The 25557-nt window shown below is 46.9% G+C and overlaps 2 protein-coding genes across 15 annotated transcripts in view; both read right to left on the bottom strand.

Annotated features, from left to right (window-relative positions):
- Window positions 1-16456, bottom strand: part of LOC133402489 (cyclic nucleotide-gated cation channel beta-1-like) — a 31238-nt gene extending 14782 nt beyond the window's left edge. For 7 of the 14 annotated variants that reach the window (XM_061676269.1, XM_061676274.1, XM_061676279.1 and 4 more), the window contains exons 1-18: window positions 16389-16443; window positions 11887-15537; window positions 10508-10786; window positions 10387-10432; window positions 10170-10260; window positions 9890-9909; window positions 9709-9814; window positions 8912-8936; window positions 8397-8487; window positions 8185-8315; window positions 8023-8086; window positions 7573-7645; window positions 7460-7484; window positions 5778-6066; window positions 5445-5594; window positions 2173-2243; window positions 1829-2043; window positions 1428-1455 (exon numbers count right to left, since the gene is read on the bottom strand). In XM_061676269.1, the coding sequence (XP_061532253.1) occupies window positions 1428-1455; window positions 1829-2043; window positions 2173-2243; window positions 5445-5594; window positions 5778-6066; window positions 7460-7484; window positions 7573-7645; window positions 8023-8086; window positions 8185-8315; window positions 8397-8487; window positions 8912-8936; window positions 9709-9814; window positions 9890-9909; window positions 10170-10260; window positions 10387-10432; window positions 10508-10730 (1648 nt within the window). In that variant the 5' untranslated portion in view covers window positions 10731-10786; window positions 11887-15537; window positions 16389-16443. The other 7 variants (XM_061676277.1, XM_061676270.1, XM_061676272.1 and 4 more) reach the window with 7 other exon arrangements.
- Window positions 16457-16960: 504 nt separating this feature from the next.
- Window positions 16961-24661, bottom strand: LOC133402491 (matrix metalloproteinase-15-like). Its single transcript, XM_061676290.1, has 10 exons — window positions 24254-24661; window positions 23208-23356; window positions 22585-22704; window positions 22201-22514; window positions 21718-21879; window positions 20853-21199; window positions 20572-20710; window positions 19045-19195; window positions 18808-18923; window positions 16961-17446 (listed from the first exon to the last, which is right to left on the bottom strand). The coding sequence occupies exons 1-10, from the start codon at window positions 24353-24355 to the stop codon at window positions 16977-16979; spliced, it is 2070 nt and encodes a 689-aa protein (XP_061532274.1). The 5' UTR covers window positions 24356-24661; the 3' UTR covers window positions 16961-16976.
- Between the last annotated feature and the right edge of the window lie 896 nt (window positions 24662-25557).

Genomic DNA, 25557 nt, shown 5'->3' with positions numbered 1-25557 from the left:
TCCGCCTCCCTCTTTAAGGACAAAATGCTGTATGTCGTCTTGAGCAGTGTGAAGGAGGTCAAAACATTAGAAATATCCATATTTCTTGTTTGAGTAGAGGAGGGTTTTTTGGGACACAGTGATGGAATAGCATCACCACAAGTACTATACTATACAATTTTAGAGATGAACTCTTCAAAAGGCTCATACTGCAACACTTTGAATTATGAATTTCCTGCAGCATTCTGTTCATTATTATTAGGTTCTTAGGGAGCCTATACAACCTGACTTGGGGCACAAGGCGGGTACACCCTGGACTGGCGGTCGCCAGTCGATCGTAGGACACATACCGTATACTGTAGAGGCAGAAAAACATTCACGCTCCCATTCACACCGTGACTAAGTGAGTACTGAACACATGCTGCAGGCAGGTGAGTGAACCACCAAACAAATTTTCCTGCAAGATAATGAAAGACTAGAAGAAGTTAAATTTTGCGTTCTACTGATTCACCTGAACATCTTATCGGCGAAATGTGGGAGTCATCTTCAATGAAGAAGGCTGGGTTAGAGAGACCTGAAAGCGGGCGGGGCAGCAAGTGGAGTCGCTTTGACGGGGGGCTGACAATTGGCGGCAGGCGGGGGTAGGCGGGGACATTTGGCAAGTCAAGGGCACTGCCGTTGGGCGAGGACGGAGACGGGGAGCGGGAGCGGAGCTGATGGTGATGGTGATGAGGAGGGAGAGGGCCTCGTCTAGCAAAAGGATTGAGTTCGAAGTCCTGCTTTTGTTTTTGCTGTTGTTGTGGTCGTTTCTTAGGCATCTTGAGGCATAAGGCTGTTGAGGCGGCTCCGGATGTTGCCGAGGTACTCCTGCGTTCTGCCGGTAAACTGGGAGAGCTTCTGAGGAATGTTTGACAAGCGCCGGGACACCGCGGTCAGACCCGAACCGACCGAGGAGGCGGCCGTGGAGGCTTCGGGCAAGAGCTCTCTCAGACCGCGGGCGACGTTTCGAGGCACCTGCGTGAGTCGGATCTGAGAGAGCTCTTGGCGCAGCTCGGGCGGCAGAGAGGGTAAATGCTCGGTGATGTCGGACAGCTGGGCGGGTAGTTTAGGCACGGGGGGGATCTTGGGACGGGAGATGCCGTTCTCTTTGAAGAAAGCGTTGATATTGCCCAGGCACTCTGAGGTGTGAGGGATGCGCATCAGGCAGCTCTTAAATGCATTGCAGTTTACTGGCGCTACAGAGGAGACAAGTGGATAGCAGAGATATCCTGTCATCAATCATGTCCGTCTCCGTTTTGAGAGGAGCTCAAGCTATCGTTCAATACATTCCCGTTCTGTACAATAATGTCGTCTATTGCCGTCTACGAGCAAAACAGCAGCCGATAGAAGGCGAGCACTTTACAAGAGTGATCTACTGGACGAGCCGCATCCGAGCGACTAACGCTTACCCCCACACTCGTCTTCAGTGGCATCCTCCTGCAAAAAACACACAAATCAATCATATTCTATGACACTTCCTTTTTTTTATACCCACAGGAAGCCAAGATGGGAGAAAATATGAAGGTGATCCCCCTATGACGATTACGCTCTTGTGGGAAGACTACTCTTGAGTGTCGTTGTGCGTTTGTCTATTGCAATTTTTGTTTCTTCATCCAGAAGAACATTTGTAAAAAAAAAAAAAAAAAAACACATTTTTCTTCCCCACTAAACACATTCAAATTTAAATTCATGGAACTTGTTTGGCGCACACAAACGAACGGGCAACGAATGTTGAGCGACAAAGACCCAAGCCGTGACTGATTTCTCAATTATTCAGGATTATTCACTTCACCGCATGTGTCCCCGTTACCTTTTCAGCACTCTTGGCGTCCTGAGCGTCTTCCTCAGCCTTCTGTGGCTGCTGGGTTACAGGCTCAACTTGTGCAACCTCCTCTTCCTGGCTTTGGACCGCTACTTGTTGAACACGCTCCGGCTCAAAAGCCTTCACTGGTTGGGGTCTCGGCGGGGCGGGGGGGGATATCGCTCGTGGCTCGGCCTCCTCTTCGGGCTCTTGCTTGGTTTTCACTTTGGATGACACGGAATAAAAAAGTTAGCGTTATGATACGATGCAACTATTAAGTATGTGGAAATGTCCTTGTAGTGAAGCGTGTGCGTGCTTAAGTGCAATTTAGGCCTGTGTGTGCTATTCTATACCTTCATCAATAATGGTTTGCTCCTCAGCTTGGCTGTCCTCCTGCTCTTCAACGGCAAGAAGCTCCTCTTTTCTGCATCAGAAAGCATTATTTCTAATGTTTCTAATGTTTTTACAACTAAACCCTCTCCTGTTTATGTTGACCTTGAGCCTATGATTGACGGTAGCGTTGTCATATCTCTATACATGGAGAGTTGTGTAAAGGATGTAAACGATTTGGAGACATGGAGCGCTATTTTCATGACTGGCGTACTGTCAATCCAGCGTGGCAGGCGGCGCAACTGTGTGCCAGTGGCGGGTGAAACCGGATTCTTTTGTTTGGAGTTGATATTACAGTGGCATGAAAAAATAGGTGCCTCCTTCTCAAATTATTATTATTCGTATTTTTAAATTGTTTTTGGCGGCTACGGCACGGTTTGTATGGTGTCACTGAGGGTGTAGTGGTACATTCGCCTGACTTTGGTCCGGGCACGCTCCCGGCTCAGTTCCCACTCATCAATGACGTGAACGCGAGCGTGTACGGTTGTCTATATGTGCCCAGCGACTGACTGGTGCCCAGTTGGACCGGCGACCATTTCAGGGCGTAGTCCGCCTTTCGACCGAAGTCGGCTGGGATCGGCTCCGGTGCCGTGCAACCCTGAACAGGATGAGCGGTATTGAGAACGGATGGATGGATGGTTTGCATAGTTTCCCCACTTTAATGTTTAAAACAATCGTACAAATGTACATTTAACACAAACATAACCCAAATAAGCATAAAATGCAGTTTTTGAAAGGTGACTTTTATTTATTAAGGAAAAAAGAACTATTCAAAGTGATCCGGCCCTGTGTGAAAAATCAATTGCGCCCATTGTTAAATCATGAATTAACTGTGGCTAATCACATTTTTGGGTTGATTTTCACTGACCACACCCACGCCTGATTACCTCCTGACCTGTTCAATCAAGAAATCACTTACACGGACGGAACCTGTCTGACAAAATGAAGTTGGCCAACAAATCTGAAAAAGATACAAGAAAAGGCCACGATCCAAAGGAAGAGTAATTGACAGCTATCAGTCTGGAAATGGTTACAAGGTTATTGCTCATGTTTTAGGACTCCAGCAAACCACAGTGCGAGCCATTATCCACAAATAGAGAAAACATGGGAGAGTGGTGAACCTTCCCAGAAGTGGCCTGCCTACAAAAATGACCCCAAGAGCACAGCGGCGACTCATCCAGAACAAAGGCACCCAGGACATCAGCTAAAGAACTGCAGACCGGCGTCGCTTCAGTTAAGGTCAGTGTTCATGACAAAACAGATAAGACACATTTGAATGTAGCTACATTGCGGGTATCATTGATAAATAGTATAAATAACTCGGGGCCCAGACCAAATCCTTGGCGGACCCGACAAGTGATATTTAATTGATTTGAGTATTCATTATGAAATGGGACATATTGAAATCTTTCTTCCAAGCAAAATTTGATCAACTTGCACACCAGACCTCGCATGCCATATTTCTCAATTTCTTTCATTAATATACTACACTACACTACTTCATGGCCTGGACAACTTGCTGTGATTGACGGAACCATGGATTTTGCTCTTTACCAGATGATCCTGAAGGAGAATGTTCGGCCATCGGTTTGCGCCCTCAAGCTGGAGAGCATTTGGGTTCCTCGGCCGGACAACAATCCAAAACACACCAGCAAGTCAACTTCCGAATGGCTTTGGAGGTTTTGGAGTGGCCTGGTCAAAGTCCGGACTTGAATCTGATTGAAATGCTGTAGCATGACCTTAAAAAGGCCATTCATGTTGGAAACCACTCCAGGAAGAGTAGGCCAAAATATCTCCACAGAGATGTGAAAGACTCTTTGCTGCTTATGGAAAATGTTTGATTTGTCTGGTGAGGATGGCCCAACCAGTTATTCGGTTTAGGTGGCCATTACTTTTTCACACAGGGTTAGGTAACTGAATTGTTTTGTTTTGTTTTGTTATTTTGCTTCATAAATGAAATTACCATTTAAAAGCTGCACTTTATGTTCCCTTGGTTTATCTTTGTCTGATATTTGCAAGTGTTTGATGATCTTAAACACTGAAAGTGGGGAAACTATGCAAAACAAATTTGTTTTTTTGCTATCATTTTCTTTCTTGCCTTTGCTGTTCTTTTTTTTTTTTTTTTTTTGACATCAGAGTCATTGATATTGGTATTGTATTATGTAATTTAAAAAACAGAATGTGACGTATAATATCACAGCAGACTTAAGACGGTATAGTATCCAGACAGTCCCCATATGGAAATTACTTTCCTAGTGAAAAAGGCATGTCATAATACATGGACTTTCTCCACTTTCGCCCAGCGTTCATGCAATGCACCATCATCAGTCGCAAGAGGTGATTTAAGCTATCACATGAAACACCAAGATGTCAATATTTAAATGATCAAAGTGTCAACGTAAGACGAGGATTCAATACTAAGCATCGGCCGGTGGCATAAGACTGTGCTCACGTTTCACGCAATACTCACTTTATCTGTCAATGTTCATGATGCTTTTGTTTTGGAAGTAAATCTGTCCAGCATCTGATTATTAAAATCAAGATTCCAGGTTATTAAAAAAAATAATTCCTTAAGATATAGTCAAACAGCAGTCTAAATATTCCGTTTTAATGTGTGTCTTTCTCCTTTCGTGTGTCAGGTGTGGGGGTTACCGTGGGAACCATGGGGACGGAGGAAGGGAAGGCTGGTGCGTGAAAGAGGGGGAGGGCGGACGAGGCTGTTGCCAGGGGAAGCTGCGGTCGCTAGGACACGATATCGCTGTGAGGCCGAGGCCGCCTGCGCACAGGTCACGTAACGAGACACCCGCAGGATTTGGAACGGGATCGGCGTACTGACTGAGGTCGAAGCGGAGGGCGAAACCCATTTTGAATTGACCTCAATTTAGTCAAACATTGGATTGCATCGGCTTATTTTTGCCGTTGCCGTGACTCTGCTTCCTTACGTGTGACAAATTCATGATAGATCACCCACGAACGACCCTTATGACTCTATGCTCGTATGGATGGCTGAAAATATTGAGTTTAAAAGTAAATTCCACTGACCACACAGCGTGTACCGGTATATGAGTTTGTACGGTAATAGTCACATCGAAGGGTCCCGCAGTGACTTGACGTAAACCTTCTTTTTGATTATTTACTTGTCTGTCTTCATGTGAAACTTGCAATCCGAGCACGTCACGTCACGTCATGTTTCAACCTGGCGCGTACACGCAAGCTGAAGAAAAGGACCACATACTCTGCGTCAGGCTCTTCCAGCAGCTCTTGGCTCCCCAGTGAGAGTTTGAAGGACTGACCCTCGCTGGCCAGCTGTCGTACGGCCATCTCGGCCGTCTGCCTCGCCACTTCTGCGGCCATGGCGGCCATCTCCACGCGCTCCTGCAGCAAACTAACAACATACGTGATCCAATGTCAGATTTTGTTTCTCTTGTCTTTTCTCACGCAAGAGTAGGAAACCTGTGCGTGGTTCCTTCTTTGGTCAGATTTGAAAATGTACTTTTTAACTGTTTGGATTCCTTCAAATGCTGGCCCTCCCGTCAAGGTTGAAATAACACAATCGAATCAATCCTACCGTTCCTCCATGGTGGCCAAAGCCACATCCTCGGCCTCCCGCTTGATGCTTTCAACGAACGGCGTCCAACGGCCTGTTTGGGTCTCGGCGTCCTCCTGAAGAATTTCAGCGACGGCTGGATGGGACGCTTGCGGTACTTGGTTTGTCTCAGCACACCTGCGGAGGTCCACGGAGGAACCGGACCGTCTCCTCTGTGTGGTGGCCTGCCGCGCCTGGGCTGAGCAGTGTTGGCCTTCGTTGTCTGAATCCACGTCTTCTAACACCATGTCGGGATTGAGTTTTGTCGAGGCTGAGAAAGGAAGGCAAGGGTCATTTTGTGGGGGCAAGCGAACTAATAGACGGCGTGCAGTTGAGATAAGGTGACTCACACAAGAAAACTCGCACTTTATCTCATACAGTGAAACTTTATTCATCCCAGCATCTTTACATGACAGCTTGCTCACATATTTGTTTCAATTTGAGAATGAAAGGATATTTTACATCCCCTGGAACAACACAGCACACATTCACAGGCAACATTTCACAGTTCAAGGCCATAGGAACAAATGAAGTGGATCAAAACAGGCCTTTTTCACGACGCGGTATTTTAGAACATTGAATTGTTTTCTTTTTTATGACCGGACATGCAACCTCTAACGGAATTCAGCTTCGATCAAATCATACAATATGACATATTTATATGGCGTTCGTCTCTTTTAGTATTTGGTGTAAATAGGGTTAGATATGTAACATGGTTTAAATAAAAATAATCTTTACATGCGGTCCAACAAATAACACAATAGAATATATGCATAGCTGCCATTTAAACAAGTTTAGCATACATTCATTGTCTTTATTTAGTCAGAAATGTGGGGAATGTACCAGCATAATTATATTTGTTATTCAATTATGAGCATTATGATATGCAGTGACATCTTTTTAATCGTCTGTTCCCGTGAGATGTGACCTATTGGCAAGCATGCGAATGTACAACGTTACGGACTAAAACAGAATTAGAAATGTATATTACAGAACCATTTTCCGTACTGTTGCGGGTGATTTGGAGCCTAACCCAGCTGACTTTGGGCGAGAGGCGTCGCACACCCTGAACTGGTTGCCAGCCAATCGCAGGGCCAAATCGACTGGCACTCGTATGCGCGCCAGTGGGAAATTTCGAGGCTTGAATTAACCTAAGAAACTGGATTTTGGAATGCGGGAGGAAGCCGGTGTACCCGGAGATAATGACAGGGAACGTATGACTCATACATGTAATATATGACTTTAAACAAATGTTATACATTCATATTGAACTGGAAGGAGTACAGTAAGGTGAGTTGAATATTTTTCAGCTGCCTTTTGTGTATATTTGCATGCGTATGTCGAAGCTGCAGAAGGGCCACATAGCTCGGCGCTAGGCGCCGATACATTATGCGTCTCTCTAAATGCGTCAGAACGGGAGCGCCCCCCAGTCGTCTCCTCCTGCTGTTCAAGGGGCTCGCAGCGCCTTCCCCCCTGAAACAGAAGGAGAAGAGGTACCGAGTTAGGCTCCGAACGGCCGCACTGTGAGCGGCGGAATCAAACAACAAAAATAATACAACTAGTGCCGGCCGCTTGGCTGAACTGAACTGTGAATTGTGCCGTCGGAGGGAATAAATGAGCGAGGAGAGGGCATTTTCTATTACGAGGGCAAAGTATAAACTCACCTTTCTTTAGAACCTCAGCTGCGGCCTGATTGCAGAGCACACAATGTTAGCATCAATGTGCGGAGAAGGAAAGAAAAGAGGTCCACCGAAAAAAAGAGAAGGCCAAAAGTTACCTCGATGTCATTTTGAGGAAGAACCGGCTGAGGGATCTTTAAGCCAAGCCTGGACGCGAACCAGCCGGCCATCCTGACGAGAAACACTCTCATGAACCACTTCATCCAAATCTTTTACATTGGATTGGAAAAATCGACACTCGTCTAAAATGCTACGTTTTTTTGTCATGACAACATGAGATGAGGATACATCATTCCAAAACTTTCCACCACGAACGTGACCTCTAACTTGTAACTGTAATTTTTGTAATGATGCATTATTTTGGTACTTCCGTTTCTTTGCATATTAGCTGAATGTTCAGTTCAGCCCGAAACATTTAGATGGGACATTTATATTTAATATTTCGATGGAACTTTTAGAGGTCATATATATGGTTATGTTTACATTGGAGATTTATTTATATATATTCTTTTTTTTTTTTTTTTTTTTTTTAAAGGAGGTCAACCTACGCTGAGGCCTTGCCGTCAGTGTCCAGTGAGATTCCACTGAGAGATTCAGGTGGTGGAGAAAGAACTGCAGCAGAAATGACATGAAATGGAAAAAAACGCGAGTGACCAAACTATAATGTCAGCTGTGATGCGCAGATAGGTTCGAGATGTGAGTCTTCCCACCAAGGAACGTAAAGTATGTACTTTTGTCCAAAGATGAGCGGGGAGTCTTTTTGGGTTTGGGCTCAATGGGCGCGGAACCGGGAGGAACTAGAACCGGCTGAGGGATCTTCTGCTTGAGCCACGTCACCACGCTGAAAGACAATTGGATTCACGTGATCAGTCGCTGTTGCGAAGGTGCAAACATGCGTGACGACAGTTGATTCAATGCTCACGTCGAGGGGAACGCAAATTGACCGTCGTCCTCCTCTGCCTCATCTTCTGACACCATCTCCACCACGGGGATGTGTGGGAGCGGGTCGTAATCTGGACACACAGATACCAGAGGATTACTTATCAATTAGGCAACAAACGACTCAATTGTTTCCTAATTACTCATTGTTAGTCATACCAAAATGGTATTCAAATTTCGTTAAACGGACCAACGGGTGGCCATTTTTGGTGGGGTTTTTTTTGTTCGTTTTTTAACCGACAGGTTGTTTGCTACGACTTATGTACAAACCTATTGTAAGTGCTCCTACAATAACGCAGAAGTAAGGTCAAAATGACAACAACCCCTCTCCCCCCCCCCCCCCCCCCAAAAAAAACAGGCCATGTGTAATCAAAAAAATGCAATGAAAACAAAAAATTAAAGCCGTAAGTCAGCGTTGCCTCATCATTCCTACACTCAAAATGCCGAAGTTGAGGACCGCCCGTATTTATTTATCACACCGATAAAGACAAAACATACCTGGCATGGTTTCCACTTCGTAGACCTGTAATAGACACAGAAAAACGGCACGTGTAAAAGGCTTACGTTTTAACATGAAAAACGGCTTATACATTTAGCTTAGTTCCGTTAGAGCTAGCGTCAATGCTAATGCTAGCATCACCTATATTGATCTATCGAAAAGCCTCGGAAAATGTTCAGTTAAGGACAATGTGGGAACAGATGTATTTTTGCTAGTGGAGGAAACTGTTGCTGTTGTCAAAAAGTTAAGCGAGCAGAACTTTGCGACAACGAAAGGGGACAAACAACTTTGGGGGAAACGATAACTTCACGGACATGAGGTGAACCCGAGCGCTCATTTTTAATTCAAGTGCTGTAACCCTCATCGTTGCCATTCATTCGATTCAATCAATACAAAAAGGCTTCTGTAGTTCGACCAAAGAGAAAACAGATCTCGAGAGATCGATTGACTGTAAATAGTCGTCGAGTAAATGAAGGTCGCCTAACCTGGGTAAAGCCCCTCGGAAACTCCTTGAACCCACCATTTACGTTGCAGGCCAGACTGATCAACAAAACAAGTTAGGACATAACTCCTTCTGCTGCTATTATTTCTGTTATGTATTGTGTTTGTTGCATATTGTTTATGACTATTTTTGAATTGACAAGACCTAAAATAACGGAGCACACAGCAGGCAGCGTTTTGGGGTCTATAAGAGGAGGGATAATAAACTGAATTGTGACACGGTTGGTTTTGGAAGCCTTTCGTCAGAGGCTCAGAGGCTCAGTGGCTCAGAACAAGCCGAGCGCTTCCGTCTCACCTCCGTGTGCGCCTCTTGGTTGCCATCGTCGACTTCTCTGTACTTGTCGTCGGGCTGCGGCAGCACCTTGGTCAGACTCTGAGTGACCCAGCCCATCACTCCCGACCTGGGACACAGGCACGGTGCGGTTCACCTTCGAACAACATCCACACAACGTGCACCTGAGCGCATCACACTTTACCTTTCTCCATCCCCAACAGACTGGTAGGGAGAAAAAGAAAACGGAATGATTCCTAGGCTAAATAGTTTAACCTCTACGACGCAACAGATGATGTCATTTTAATTGCAAAATCCATCATCAAGTCGACGTATTTGTCTTTCAAGTCATCCAGTTTGGAAATGTAACGGTTTACATTTCTTCTGATTGAACAAATGAGGCTCAAACGTGACAAAATGCAAACTACATAAAGGATCGCTAAATGTATTCATTCGTAGACTAGAGGAGCACTTGAACGCCTCACCTTGCCATCCAGGTGAGGGGAGCCAGCGGGCTGAGGCAGGGCGCTGGCAAAGCCATTGGACAGCCAACCTAAGACTCCCGCCTGGCACTGACTGTCGAGCGGGTGTCAAGACAGCATAACATACCGCAGCGTGTCTACGTATGCGCTTGGGCATGAAGACCGACGTTCACAAAGCATCGAAAGGTCGTCGTCGTTTTTTTTTGAAATGAAAGTTTACCTGTCTTCTGAAGCATCACCTGTGCTCTTCAGTGGAGGACTCTTGGCTGTGGACACAATTGATATTAGAATAATCCTAACCCCAACACAGGGAATCAAATATGTTATGTGATCATCCTCACCAACTCTGTTTTTGGAGCACTCCTGTTTAATCGGAGACACGCAGAGAAGCGTCGAAAGGATATTTAGATGTTTGTACGGGGTCCGAATGCGTGTGCAATTCCAAATTTGATTGGCTTCACGAACCTTCGCAATACTACAGGCGTACAGCCCGCCAATGAGAGAGTGTGCACAATCACGTGTTTGTGTATGCGTGTACCTCGGCAGGATTATTGATTTCCGCATCTGTGTGAGGGGATCCGGGGGGATGGGGGACCACTTTCACCACCCAGTTGAACATCCTGTCGAAATACGCGCGCGCGCGCCCCTTTAGCAACATGAATGTCCACGATCACGATGATAATTCACGTGACGGACAGGGAGGCCTCCGGTGCAGCTGAGGAGATGCGATGACGCACGTTTTTAATCGGGTGTTTGCGCTTGCATTTACTCGAACGTTTCACCTAGCGTAGGATTCGCATTACGTAGGCGGCGAAGTGGTAAAAAGTCGCAACATCGTAATGATGGTGGCGAAGCGCGGCGCTTTCTTCCCAGAAGGGGTTCAATTGTTTCTGGCGGGGTGGGGGGGGGGATCGGTCTCCAATGTACAAAAAGAACCAGCCCGATCGGGTTGGAGATTTGCATTTGTGCTGAGCATGAAGTCCACGCTAACCGTTTGTCAGCCTGTTAGGATAATCCACTTCTGCAACAGGGCGCCGGGCCACTCTAACCTTCGAAGGCTTCAAAAGGATTCTTTTCAGTCTATTGTACTGACATTCATACATTTATGATAACATTATTGACGTGGTCAAACCCGGTCAGGAATTCACAAAAGGGAAACAAGTCGATGTAACGAATGCGCTTTTGTTTTTAGTCCAGTATTTGATCATTGCCTGTTATAGTTCAAGCTCAACAAATGTCAATCAAAATGGACTCCAAATGCCTTAGAAGACTGAAAAAAAAATACAAATAAAAGATCATATTATAATACAATAGAGAAAAGAAATTCTCTAAAGTGCAAATTTTGAGCATTGTAATTAAATACGCCATATTTAAACTAACAATGAAGTCAAATAAGACAAAATATGAAGAAAAGAAAAAAACTAATTCTAGAGTATGCAAATGTATACGCAGTACTGTACTGTTCTGTGCAAGCAACTATCGCTGCATCGGGTTGGGCGATGTGGAGAAACACTGCGGCGTGACGACAATCTCATAATATACGGCTGCGTTTGCACGTGTGGCGCGTCCGGAACGGCGAGCCGACGGCTATCGCACCTTGGCCGCATCTCTGGGGAAGAAGCTGCTCTCGTGTCTGGCAGTACGTGCGCTACGTCATCACAGCGGCGGCAGCATCATCAACATGAATACTACACCCGAAGTAGACGTCGTAGTTTCCTACCTGAGGGTCTACAGGCGGCCCTGCATGCCCCTGGTGTCGAGAAGATCCACGGTGTGACACGGCTCCGCGGGGATCTTCCACAGCGGCTGCCCGAGCCTAACTGGATTAAGGAGCGCCACCTGAAGGTTAAGGCCCAATCCTGGACTCAGGGCCAGATGGAGGATGAGTCAAGTGTGATGACGCACGCACATAAGCAACGCAAACTGTTGCTCCCTTCGCCAGGGAAGGTGGACTGGCGCCGGAGATGTGGGCGTGCGGTTCAATCTTCATCCGTCCTTGTTGATTTTGATTTTGTGGGGGAAAACAATTAACTATTGTAACGTCGAGGTCTTATTTCCGGTGCCGACTGCGTGTATGGAGGATTTACACTGCTGTACGCGTCGGAGGAGGTTTTTTTTTTTCCAGTTCTCTCGTGCACCTGGCAAAACATTTGCTGAAGTTGACCTTTTCATGTCCCTGATTTTGTCGGACAATTTTGCAAACTTTTGCACCATTCTAATTGAAGTTCGAGCAGTCTCGAACATTGGTACTCAACAGTTGTCGCAGCGGGACCGGCACGATCCTATTGTTGCTAAGTTGCTTCACAATTTAACAGATGTCAAGAACAAGAAATTAAAAGCCTTGCTCAAACAGAGGATTTGAACACACATTGGTATCATATTTTAACTACACGTGTGGTACACGTTCAAAGAGCCTTTCGGAGCATCTTTTTAAGAAACTGCAAATGAACATGACAACAGCATGTTTAAAAAAAAAGAATATCTGGGCATTAAGCTCTTCTTTTTAGGAAAGTGCAACATCTATAGTTTGTCTTCTTATGAGGAAATGAAGAATGCAGACCAAAGCAACCGTAACAGTTTCAACAGTATGGATAATGAATTATGCATGACCGTCAAAATAACGTTACTTTCCAAAAAAGGGAAACTTCGACCACCTGAAATATTTTGACTGCTCCTAAGGCGGCGACATTACCTGAATTTGTGCGGTAAAGTTGAAACACGCAACAACAAAGTAGATTATAGTGATAATTACAGTCAACATTTGAATGAAATGCAAAACAATCCAATGAAAACCAGCAAATACAGCATGAGCAGTAACAGAGCGTGCCTTCTTGTAGCGCGACAAAATGTTTTCTTTTTTCAAAGCCGTCCTGTTCAGCTGCATGGCCTTGCAGAATGGTGGATCTGTATGCCTTTTTTGCGCTGGGACAGTTTTGCTGTGCAACAGGGGAGTTTGAAATACTCCCTCTGTTTATTTTTATTGGGGTTTTTTTTTTTTTTTTATTCTGATGCTTACGGAAAATGCAGCCGTACAGAAAATGGTATTAGCGGACAGAGAGAGGGCCAGAGTGGACAAGGGGACTTGGGGTGAGAACATCCAATAAATAACCAAGAGAACAAGATAATAGAGGACAGAAAAGATAAGACAGGGCAGGATGTGGGGAAATGAGCAAGGCAGCGCTACTGACGAGTGGTGTGGTGTGATTCTTTTTTTTTAGTCCGTAAGAACCTGTGAGTAGATATGTTAGTATAAGCTGTGTCGTCGTTAGTGATCCCAGCACAGGTCATTAAAGCCTCTATGGTGTGTCTATCGAACTGATGAGTGGATGAACACCATATCACATGCACGTTCGTCAACGGGTGTACGGAGTTGCTGAGCTGGCACATTGAGGGCCCGCGGAACAGAGAACGGATGGATGGATGTATTCCAATGAATTTGTTCATTATATTCCGTTTGATTGAGGTGCGCCTCTTTAATGTGCATCGACAAACTCAATTTCCAATGAAGTTGGGACGGTGTGCAAAATTGAATAAACGCAGAATTATCATTATCAATCATTTGCAAAGCCAAAAACCAACAATGAATGCCCGTACCCTTCAATCCCTTAGGTGGCACTGCACTCAAAACCACGTGGTCTCAGGAACACTTCAGGAAACCAGTTACAAAACACTGTTGGTCGCTACATCTACAAATGCAAGTTCAAACTCTACCATGCAAAGTAAAAGCCATACACCGTATCAACAACACCCAGAAACGCCACCGGCTTCTCTGGCCCCGAGCTCATCTGAGATGGACTGACGCAAAGTCCAAAAGTGTGCTGTGGTCTGACGAGTCCACATTTCACATTTTTGGGGGAAATGATGAACGTCACGTCCTCTGGACCAAAGAGGAAAAGGACGATCTGGATTGTTATCGACACAAAGATCACAGTCCATCATGTAAGGGTAATGTATGGGGGTAAGTTGCACATCTGTGAAGGGGCCATTATTGCTGGAAGGTACATACAGGTTTTGGAGCAACATATGCTGCCATCCAAGCAACGTCTTGTTAGGGATGTCCCTGCTTACTTTAGCATGACAATGCCCAGCCACATTCTGCATGTTATAAGAGCTTGGCTCTTTAGGAAATCCAAAATACGACAACGGAGATCCCAGACTGTTGAGCAACTGAAGTTGTACATCAAGCAAAAATGGGAAAGAATTTCACCGACAAAGCAATTAGTGTCCTCAGTTCCCACATGCTTATTGAATGTTGTTACAGGGATAATAGATGCAACACAGGGGGAGGGGGGGGGGGGGGGGGACAGGGGCAAACATGCCCCTGTCCCAGCTTTTTTGGAACGCGTTGCTGGCATCAAATTCAAAATCAGTGAATATTTGCACAAAACGAAGAGGTTGATCAATTTCAGCTTTCAAATATTGTATCTCCTCTTTGTAGTGTATTCAATTGAATATACCCGTAGGAAGAAAAGGATTTGCAAACCATTGTATTCTGTTTTTATTTACGTTGCACACAATGTCCCAACTTCTTCGAAACTGCGAGCTCATCATTAATTACAACGAAGTGCGTGGCAGGTATGAAGACTTTCAAGTCCAGCAGGTCACCTTCGAAAGCTTCAGTGCTGAACAGGAGGAACAAGGAAAAGGTTGGGGAGGTTGCAGATTGCAGATCCCATTATGCGCTCAGCAGCGGATAAACTTGAGAGAACAGGTCGATGGCTGGAAGATGGCAGCGCCGCGCTGGCCTTAATCTCAACTCAACGTCAAGCTAAGACGGAGGACAGACTGCACGTTAAGGCGTACTATCGCAGGACGACAACAGTGAGGGCAAGAAGAACACGAAGCAGAAGCGGCAATGGATGATCTGCGACAGGAGCTAATCCTGATCAGCTGTGACACGAAGACATAAAGGAAGGGGCGCTCACTGCCTCACAACAGAAAGCGCACACACACACACACACACACACACACTGTACACTACACGCGCCAAAAATGATTTTCTTTTTTAAAACAAAAATCCATCCATGTTCTATACTGCTTGTCCTCATTGGGGTCATGAGTGAGCTGAAGCCTATCCTAGCTGACACGAGGCATCACATTGAATGGAAATAAATGAATGGGATACCAATTGTGCAAAAAGCGGGTCTGCAGGGGAATGTAAAAAAAAAATGGTACTCGCTCAAAAGCTTCAGTCACATCAAGCTGCACTCTGTGTATATGACAGACAGAGCATTAGAAGACATCAAAACGTACACAGCGAAAACGTTTACAGGTTGAATCCATTTGGTCTTGTACGAAACGGTGCGTTCGGACACTTTCGAGGAAGGGCTCTCTCTTGCGGTGGAAAAAATTAAATCCACTCTGAACCAGTCTAGGAAAGAAAGTGTTCCAGTTAATGAAAAACATACGCGAGGAGGGGGGATAAAACAGACGGCAGCGTTTAACATTCACCAGTGAATTTTATTCTCCATTTTGTAACAAACTCCACCCAGGAGCGTGCAGGCCCCGATACACAACATGCTCTGCATGCATGAACTCTTTTGGAATATAAAACTGCTCAAGTGTACAAAACTACAAATAAAGTTGAATATAAAAGTAAGAATCCACAGGAGGCGAATGTGAAGGACTGTAAGCATTCTGCACTCTTCTGCAAAGAGTGCAGAATGGGCAGCAGTCTTTGGAAATTCCTCAGGTTCATGTTACAGAAGAATGTAGATCAATTGAACACATACGGGACCCCCCAAAAAAAGCACAAAAACACAGAGCGAGACGAAGAATTTGGGGACAAAGATAGACGGGGAAGGGAGGAGTTGAGAGAGGAAGTCATCTCCCGCTAATGGCAACAAACTGAAAAGAAGAGGAGTGGGATTTGAGTCATGTAGGTCAAGAGGCACAACGCCAGCGCTGCTCCTCCCCCTCTCTTTCCCTCCTTTTCCAAGGAAAAACAAATCCGGCAGACCCTTCGCTTCACCCTCATCTCACGCGCTCTCATTTCCTCCCTCGACATTGTTATTTCTTCTTTTACATTTCTCTCTCCCTTTTTCACGTGCCGGCATGACTAACTTCGCGGTATTCGGCCCTCTAACGGAAACCACAACCTGGCCTGTTCTTCTGTGGTCGGCACGTATTCAACACCTCATTGTGACGGACCTCTATCTTGCTTTAGGATAAGAAAACTGATTCCCTTTTAAGTTCAAGCAAAAGGAGTGACTCGTTACGTACCACAAAGTGAATCTCTGTATGTAGGTAAGTGGTCTGTATGCGTCTTCTCTCTTTTGGGGCATTTGAGATCACGTGACGTTTGGGGCCACGTGTCGTCTGACATTCCTGCGCCGCTGGAAGGACGACCCCTGCTCGGTGTGCGCGCCGAGAGCGCTTTCGCACGCACGTACACGTCTGCGAGGGAGCGACAGCAAGCGGAGCGAGCAGCAGCAGCGTAAAGAGAATCCAAGTGCAAATGAAGATGTGTGACCATTGCTGAATCACTGAAGAAGAAGAAGAAAAAACTCTCTCTCCTAACCTCTGTACGGCTACAAAAGATTCAAAACAGTTCCTTCCTATCGTGCCGTGTGTCTTCCACAGTACGTCTGCGGCAGCTGAGAAAAAGGGACCGAATGAACCGGAAAAAGGCACAAGGGAAAGGAGGTAAAATTGTGAACTAGTTCCACAGGCACTATCGTAACCATTTCACAGGTTGCTGATTATTATCCATGGCAAAATGGCCATAATCAAACCATTTTCCTACCAAAACACTGCAGAAAAAAAAAAAAAAAAAAAAAAAAGAATAGCGCATCTATCTGTTAGTGTGCGTCACACCCAGTCCTGCAACGAGCGCTTGCAGTGCACCAGGGCCCTGGGGGTCTCTTTGTTCTGCAGAGTCCTAAGGATGGCGTAGATGAGGACCAGGATGAACAGGATGAGCACCAGAGGAACCACCACCGCGATCAACGTCGTAACTTTGGACGCGTCGTCGGCCACCGTCACCGCCACGTTCACTTCTCCGTCTTCCTCCTCCACATCTGGGTCGTCGCCATCTTTTTCGGGGGCCGTGTTTTCATCCTTCCCGCAGTCCGCATCTTTGCACTCATCCTCTCCTCTGTCCGAAGGCTTAGTGGGTTGGTCTTCAGCTCGGGGCTCAACGTCTGGGTCTGGCTGAGGCTCAGGGACACCCGCACAGCCCATGAAATCCTTGAGGATGGAGCGTGGGTAGCCTTTGTCTGCTACCGTCTTGTGGTTGTCAAACCGCCAGTAATTGGTGCCTTTGTAGAAATAGGTGTATGCTGCATGAGAGACAACATGAAGTTTGTTTTTAGCAGGACTTTGTACTCAAGTTAGATCTAAAAAAAAAAAAACAAACAAAAAAAACTGCAACTTCCTTCCCATCCATCCATTTTATAGCCCTCGTCCTCGTCAGGGTCGTGGGTGAGCTGTATTATATATACACCCTGGAGTGGTCACCAGCCAATCACAGGGCACATAGAGACAAACAATCACTCACAATGGACAATTTTGAGCAAAGCCTCCAAATAATGGCCCAGGGGCCATTTGTGGCCCCCGTCTCCCACTTTATAGCGTCCTGCAGCATCCAGTAAAAATGCTACCCCACACCGCTATCTGTGCCAGGGCAGCCGATTGGTGATCATATCACATTAACGACCCTCAATTCAATTTCCGTACAGACTGCTCTTTGTTTGGTTCTGATGGCATTCGGCTTGCAAGGGCAAAAATGAACAATTCTAAAAAAAAATCCCAAACCTAGTTGCATTTCCGCTATTAGCAAAAGGCTATGATGTCGCAGTTTCTCAAAATAACTACCGGTAATATACAGTATGTAAAAACAATATAGAATTACGCGATGGATCGGTTTTAGTGTGTTTACGGAATCAAAGTTGGAAACTGTCAAAGCGATCCTCGCATCCTTCCCTTTTTCGACGCACAGCCCTCAGAGGAAACGCTTCGGACACTGCTGACTCTGTCTTCAATTAAGCCAACATGCGTGCTTTTGGAAAAGTGGGAGAAAGGCAGAATACGCCGAGAAAACCCAGGCAAGCGCACGCGCGGAGGAAGACGAGGGCCCACACTTGAACACAACTGGGGAACTGTGAGGCAGACCTGCCGACCACTGAAGAACCGTGCCGCCCTCAACTGCGACTTTTCTTCCATTCAGCAATCTCATTTGTCCTCAGCGCCACACGAGAAACATTTCGCTGAATAGCGATAGTTTTCCCATGACATCCCGTACTTGTGAAACAATCAATACATTGTATTCGTGCGGGGATATTCGGCATGAAAATAACCACCGGCGATCGTATTGAAACGCGTGAAGCCTTCATATTGGCTCCGGACTCACCGGGTGCAGCTTGAGCGGCGCTGCCACAAATCTAATTTCCAAAGGGAAGGACGGGACGGCCCTCAAACCAGAGAGCTCATTCCTCCTCTCTTTGGTCCTTCTCCCGGCTCCACTAACCAATCTCCACTGACATTCTACGCCACACAATTGGACTTCATTTGTGATCCTTTCCCGAACAACACTTTTATGCTGGAAATATTTTTGGGGAACTTTGCTGTGATTGTCCCGGACGAAAGCAGTTGTTGCTCTTTGAAATCCCGCCCAGTCGTTCACTTTGACGCAATCAATTACCGCCGTCGTCACTGAGGAAGGCTCCTTTGGGCGAGGGAGGGATCTTTCCCCATCTGCCGATTGGTTTCGGGGAGTCTCTGTCCGTTTTGCGCGTCTCTTCGTTGAACCTCCAGTACCTACGCGGATAAATATTGACGCAGATTAACATACAAAAACATAATTCAATACGACTTGCTGAATTGTATGCAGAAGCCTGTACACCCTTCTAAGTCTTAAAAGGGAATGAGTGGAAAATACCGGTCGTCTGAGAAAAAGTAGGTGTATCCGTTTGGCTCCCACCAGACCGCTGTGTCGATGCTATGCGGCGGAACTCCGTGACCGTATTCCCGAATGGGCTGCGGGTATCCCGGTAGGACGTCGGCTTCCCGAAACACCCAGTACTGATCGTCTGCAGAGACAAAATACATAACATCTCATTCAAAAACAGAGGTCAAATCAAAGCGGCACAGTCGCCTCGTGGTTAGCGCATCTGCTTCAAAGTTCCGAGGTCGGGGTTCGAATCTTAGCTCCGGCCGTCACCTGCTTGTTCCCCGACACGCTGGCTTCCGTCCACGTTCCAAATTTGCCAATAAGTCAATAAACCGTACGCAAAGCTATTCGGACAACCAAGCGTAACGCGTAGAGGAAGCGAAGTGGCAAGTTTGTAATAGACGCGAGTGGGCGTGCCCGACTTGAACACGGCTTCCTCATTCGCCTATCGATGACACGACACGACACCGGGAGCGACTCGGGGTTCGCTATCTTGCTCGAGGACACTTTGACATGGTCTCGAGGGCTGAGGGTCGGACCGAAATCCTTCGGGTCGGGAGACGACCACCCTACTACCCGAGCCGTGCCGCCTCAATACAGAGTTCAGCTTCACCGTGAACGTGACCGGGATCAATAAAATGCGGCCTAGTACAACCCCTGATTGATCAAATGATGCAAGAGGTATGTCCCAATACTATTGTCCTGGTAGTCTACATGGCGGCCGAGTTGAGAGACCATTTCCAGCTTCCATCCGAGTGCGCACGCTGCTGCCGGACGATTTTCTTTTGTTTTTCCTTCTTCACTCCCACTCTGTGTCACTACTTTCATTCAGTAGAAACGCACAAACGCTCTCATCGCCTGATAGTAAAGGTGAACGCCGCACACATGTGGAGCAATGGAAAGAGGGCTGACGCAATCCGTGTTCTCTCTCTCGGGAGGCCTTTTGGGGTTCTGGACCGAGCAAGCGGCGGCTGCCAAGCTGCGCAGACGTCGTGTACGACACCCACTGAACGCGCAACACACACACACACACACACACACGCACGTACGTACTGTCGGCGATGCCGTCATAGACACGTGACGGAGTGTCAACCGGTCTGGTTTTGTTGTTGGTGAAGAAGTGTTGTGGGGAAAAAACAACGTCCCCGTACGTACCAGTTGTTACAATAAAGGATTGGGAATTTATGGTCGTCACATATGCGTGTCAATTGCGGAGCGAGCGCTTTAGCTGGCCACGTAGAATTATTCCAAGCTCTACGGAATTCAGGCTTGGCGAGTGAAAAATGCTGACTTAGCGCTATTGTCTTGGAGCCTGACCCTTCGAAATCCAAACACAGCTTTGAATTTCACTGCCAATGTTGCCTTTATCAAGAAGCGCTTAAACCGCTCTGCTGAACGAGATTTCGCTGAGGAAGAAAAACATCGGGTGAGCTCTTTAGTAAGCCGCGAAAGGACAGAAAACGCTCTTAAGTGCATGCTGTGTAAACAGAGAAGACGATACTGCTGGGAGCGTACCTTTAAAGAAGACAAATTTGCCATCGTGGCGTTCGTAAGCTGCATCGACGTCGCTCGGAAGACCAACCCAGAAGACCGATATCGGCATGGGATAGTTGTCCAGGACCCGGTTCCTCCGCACGCGCCAAAACCAGCGACCCTGCGCACGTGAACACAAAATACCCGATGTCGTCGCTCGCCGACCTTTATCATGTACTTGCATTGCATTCGGGAAAACGTTGCTCTCTAGGTAAGGAAAGAGGGTATATCACACTCATTCTACAATTGATGGGTTGTCTCACTTTGAACACAAACATCTCCCCTCTCAGAAGTGTCACAGTGTCAAAGTCTCCATCACAGATATCAGGAGCCTCGTTAGGAGGCCGACGAGTAGGCGGAGGAAGGGGCACGTCCTTCCCGACGGGCGGTGTGACTTCGGAATGGGAGGTGGCGGGGATTACGGGACGGGCGGTCGCTTCGGGCTTGCCGGGGACGAGCTGGCTTCCTTCGGTGGGGCTCGGGGTGTCGGGTTCGGCATCAACTGGGGGAGGGCGGGTGGTTTTGTCTTCAGGGGGAGAAAGGGAGGCGGGCAACGCATGTCCCTGATCCCCACCGGAGGTGGGAGGAGCCTCACTAACACGAGGGGGACCTGGGAGAGTAAGAAAAAGCGACTCTTTCACACAAAGAAAGATTGAACAAACGCTTTGCAACAGAAATGGACTTCAAGAGCATCGCGTGTCACGTTTCAAACACAATCTTTCTGTCATATAAAACACTCTCAATTATACACTGTCATTGCCATTTTCCATTTAGCGCCTTAGTGCTCACTTAATTGGCAGTGAATGCTTTGGAGGGTGGTGGTGGGACGGGGGTGGGGGTTACTACCACGTTAGTTGCATTGTAAGATAATGAGTACAAAACAAAAAAAAACAAAAAAAAAAAAAACAAAACAAAACAGTACAAACAATTCACGATCGTAGCTACTTGCTTCATTAAAAATGTCAAAAATGTTCCAGAACCTGCGTTGCCTCGACGTGCTAGATTGAATCACAACGATTCTTCTGTCATGTGTTCAAAATCCGCATCACCTCGGCGCTAGCCAGTTTTAGAACAGGAAAAACCAACTGTATACAACCGACGCCATGTGTGAAAGTGTAAGCCTCTCACCATATATGTGCTGTATTCCCCGGATGTCGTCCTCGTGCAGCGTGAAGTTGTGCGTGTGGATCCACCGGTAGAGAGGAGCCATGACGGCATCGGGATTGTCGGAGTGCTCCAGACCTAAAGCGTGACCGAGTTCGTGCACCGCAACCAGGAAGAGGTCAATACCTGCGGCGTAAGCGGTCGGATCAGAATCACGGGTCAATGCGCCGATTAGATAGATTTCAAATCATTCGGGAAAGGTCACGCGTGTCAAATGTGCCTCAAAACAGAAGAGGAAAGACCAGCAAGGAAAATAGATCGACGTGAATGAAATAACTCATGAGATACAGATTTGCACAAACACTCAAAATACAAACGAAATAAACGTGAAGTACTTTCGGAGACCAAAACAAAATAACAACACAGTGTCAGAGAAATCTGTGAGGCAGATGTGCCCGCCGCCGTCGGCTTCATCTACTGGTTTGAAAATAGAAGCAACCCACGGACCTTGGTGGTTTGGACTGTCCAAAGTCCAAGGCTCGTCCGCATCAAAGTGCGTATCCCCGCCCGTCGCGGGCCCAGGGTAGAAGGCATGGGCCAGCGAGCCCCCCTCGCCGTCAAACAAGGACATGTCACCGTGGAAACCGGAAGCAAACAACAACAGGATGTCTGCGAGCTGTTCCCGGCTGCCGTTGCCATGTCGAGCCGGTAGCACTTGGAAGGTGAGCGCCGTGGCCCTTTGCCACACATCGAAGGCTCTGCGGATTGCATCGGATGTCTTCTGCGCGCCCAGGGAGAGCGGGATGTGCTGGTCCAATACACTGATGTACACAAATGCATTTCACCGGATACACGTTGCACTTCCTAGGTCGCTACGCCAGTGCAGCGTACCTGTAGGTAACGCGGTCCTTGTCCCACCGTTGTCCTGCGAGGGCGTAGCGTCTCCTCCTCGCGCCGTCATCCGTGTCGGCTTTTTTGTCTGGGAGGCCGCAACGGGGTCGACGCATGGCCCTACACGGCACAGACAGCGCACCTACGTGAATGAAATGCCTTTCACGAACGCGTCATTTTAAATCCAACGGGCGGCACCAGTTGGACCCAAAAAAAAACCAGACTTTCCAAACGACAGCGACTGCTACTCGATCCGCCGAGAAAGGCGCCGGCACGCCGGCACGCCTGCAAGCCCAGTGAGGATGGGCGGTTCGCAAAATGGACGGCCGCCCCATTAGCAGAACTTAGGTGATTCAAATACTACGTTCATACCCCACCTAAGCACAATATCTGTGACGGCCTTTACGGAACAATTGATTTAAAAACGACGGCAACGATGTCCGTGATCTTCTTGCATCGCTGATCATATTTCAATTCCGTTTAAAAAGGGGCATTTCACCGTCATACCACTACACGATAATACAGGGGCGTACGAATCGAGGGCCGCAAAATCTCTGGAATCGCTTTGTGGCCATTGTTCGGAATGCACGGCCATCAGAACTACAGAAGAACGTGGACCTTACGCGACAGCGGCGGCGTCCGACTTTCCGGTCACCTCCAAGCCGTAGAAGCGCTGCATGTCACCGATGGCTCGGGACAGGCTCTGAGCCGACCGCATCGTGGACATCCGTGGACTCGCCCGAGACAGGTAGCCGAACTGACGAAGCCACGCCTACGAGAGGAAGGGGAGGGGTCATCTTTGCCTGAGAAACGTCGCGCTCGTCGTCATCTTCTGTAAGATGACGAGGAATCGGCAACGATGTTCGTCCGGGAAAGCTAATAACTGGAGAAATATCCGAGGGGGGGGGGGGGGGAAAGAACAGCAGATAGAAACCAGATGGCCTCTAACAATTTGACCACATTCCTGCGCCTTCTCTGCAGTGACAGCCCAAAATAAAAGGATGTAAACAGATGTTATGGAAACGCATGTAAACGTCAAGATGACCTGTGCCTGAGCGCTGGGGTGGGGGGTCATCGACAGTCACATGGAGCCACGTGATCGAATGTTCCCGACTTTCTAAGGCGGACCATTCGAGAAGCCTTCACCTGGCTCAAAAATGCACAGCGGGCGTTTTCTCGGCAGCAGTGGCAAGACTTCAACTGTGCGCGCACAGCATGGAGGCGAAACCGCGTATGCAACGCACACACCCATCAATGTGCGCATGGGCAGTAAACGTGTATTTCTGAAATTACAGCATGGCAAATGTCGTCGCGGGGGTATTTACCTGGAGCTGGGGGATGGGACTATAATTGATCCGCTTTGTAAGCATTACACCAAGTGCAGAAAAAAAAAACAGCACAGATATTGCATTACTTGTCATGAATTGCTCATTTCCGATGTGTTATTTTGATTCAAATAACAGTTAAAAAACGGAATGGAAAAAAAATTGCCTTGCACATTAGTTGCAACTTTTGTCACTTGGTCGGCTTTTTACAAATGTCCTTCGTCTGATGTAAACGTGAGCACAATCCCATCTTTATACAGAAGAGGATCGTGTGCATGGTGGCGTTTTCTTATTGGATCCGAGTTAAAAAACACACTCGGAATAACGCAATGAGCACAATTTACCTCCACGTTGAAGCCCTCCTGCTCGGTTGCACTGCCAAGGAGCAGCGAGAGTAAATAGAGCGAAGTGATCAGGATTCGAGATCGGGGCTCTCGAGCTGACATCTTCACGGTCCGCTGTGGAGTGATGGAGGCAACAGTAGAACACAAAGAAAATCTGGCGCCAGCGACGAAGGGATTGCGGGCAAAGTGCAGCTGGTTTCACATCTGAAAAACTACACGCACGCAAAATATCGACGTTCACAGGTCAACTGCAGTCAATTGGAACAACTCCATATGGTCCAAGTTAAGGAGCTCCTATGTTGCTCCACAGTGCGGAGCTGAACATGATCTCCCTTCACTGTCGGCAGCACGCTTCCAAGCAAACACTGCGAGGTCAACTTCAACTATGACTTGCATTGCGACGAAAATCACAACGCGGCCGTAAAAAAAAAAAAAAAAAAAAAAACACACACACAACAACGCCGATGTTTTAAGAAAGCGGTCGATGTCCGTCACCGATGTCTTTGACGCGTGGAGGAAACCCAGAAACAAACAGGAGATCGCCGTAAGAGAGAAATATGCGATGGGAAAAAAAAAAAACGGGCACTACTGCGGACAGGGGGGGAGACACCATGCCCACATCGCCCTCTGCTGGCTTCTAAAGAAAATACAAGTCATTTTCTAGAAGAGCAGCTGGCACGTGCAAGCCCGTGGTTACAGTAAATAACAAAAGAAATTGAATTAAAAATCCACACCCGGAATTATACCCACGACTCGTTAACGATCGCATCGAAATGTTATTTTGCACAGTGATAAAGAACCTTTTCCTAAAGGATTTTAAACACTTTAGCTGTGACGAAACAATGATTGCTAAATCCATTGACAAATCTCATTTTCTATAGTTCTTGTCCTCATTCCGGTTCCAGCCAGCCTTCGGAGAGGCAGGGGCACCCTGAACTGACATTACTGACTAACAAAACGCTCTTTAAAAAGTGCGATACTCTGGTTCCTTTCAATTCTTTTCTGGCATTTGGAAAGACTGTACAAAGCATATTGGAATCTCATTCAGCAATAACACACTTGGCAGCATAAAATTGTTTTCCAAATAGAAGATATAAAGATCCAATATCTAACCTAATAAGACATTTCTCTATGCATAGAATGTCTTATCAAAATCTGATCTCTCTTAATAAACAGGAGAAACTCATCACTGGGAAGAGAATTTGCCCAAAGGTTTACTTAAGTGGCACTCAATAGTCTTTTGCTTGCTCGTTTGTAATTAGACCTTTTTAGCGCTGCTTGTTGTGAAAAGAAGCATGAAAACA

The sequence above is a fragment of the Phycodurus eques genome, chromosome 5 (assembly GCF_024500275.1).
Source record: "Phycodurus eques isolate BA_2022a chromosome 5, UOR_Pequ_1.1, whole genome shotgun sequence".
Lineage (NCBI taxonomy): Eukaryota > Metazoa > Chordata > Actinopteri > Syngnathiformes > Syngnathidae > Phycodurus > Phycodurus eques.
This window is presented reverse-complemented; position numbering and strand designations above follow the sequence as displayed.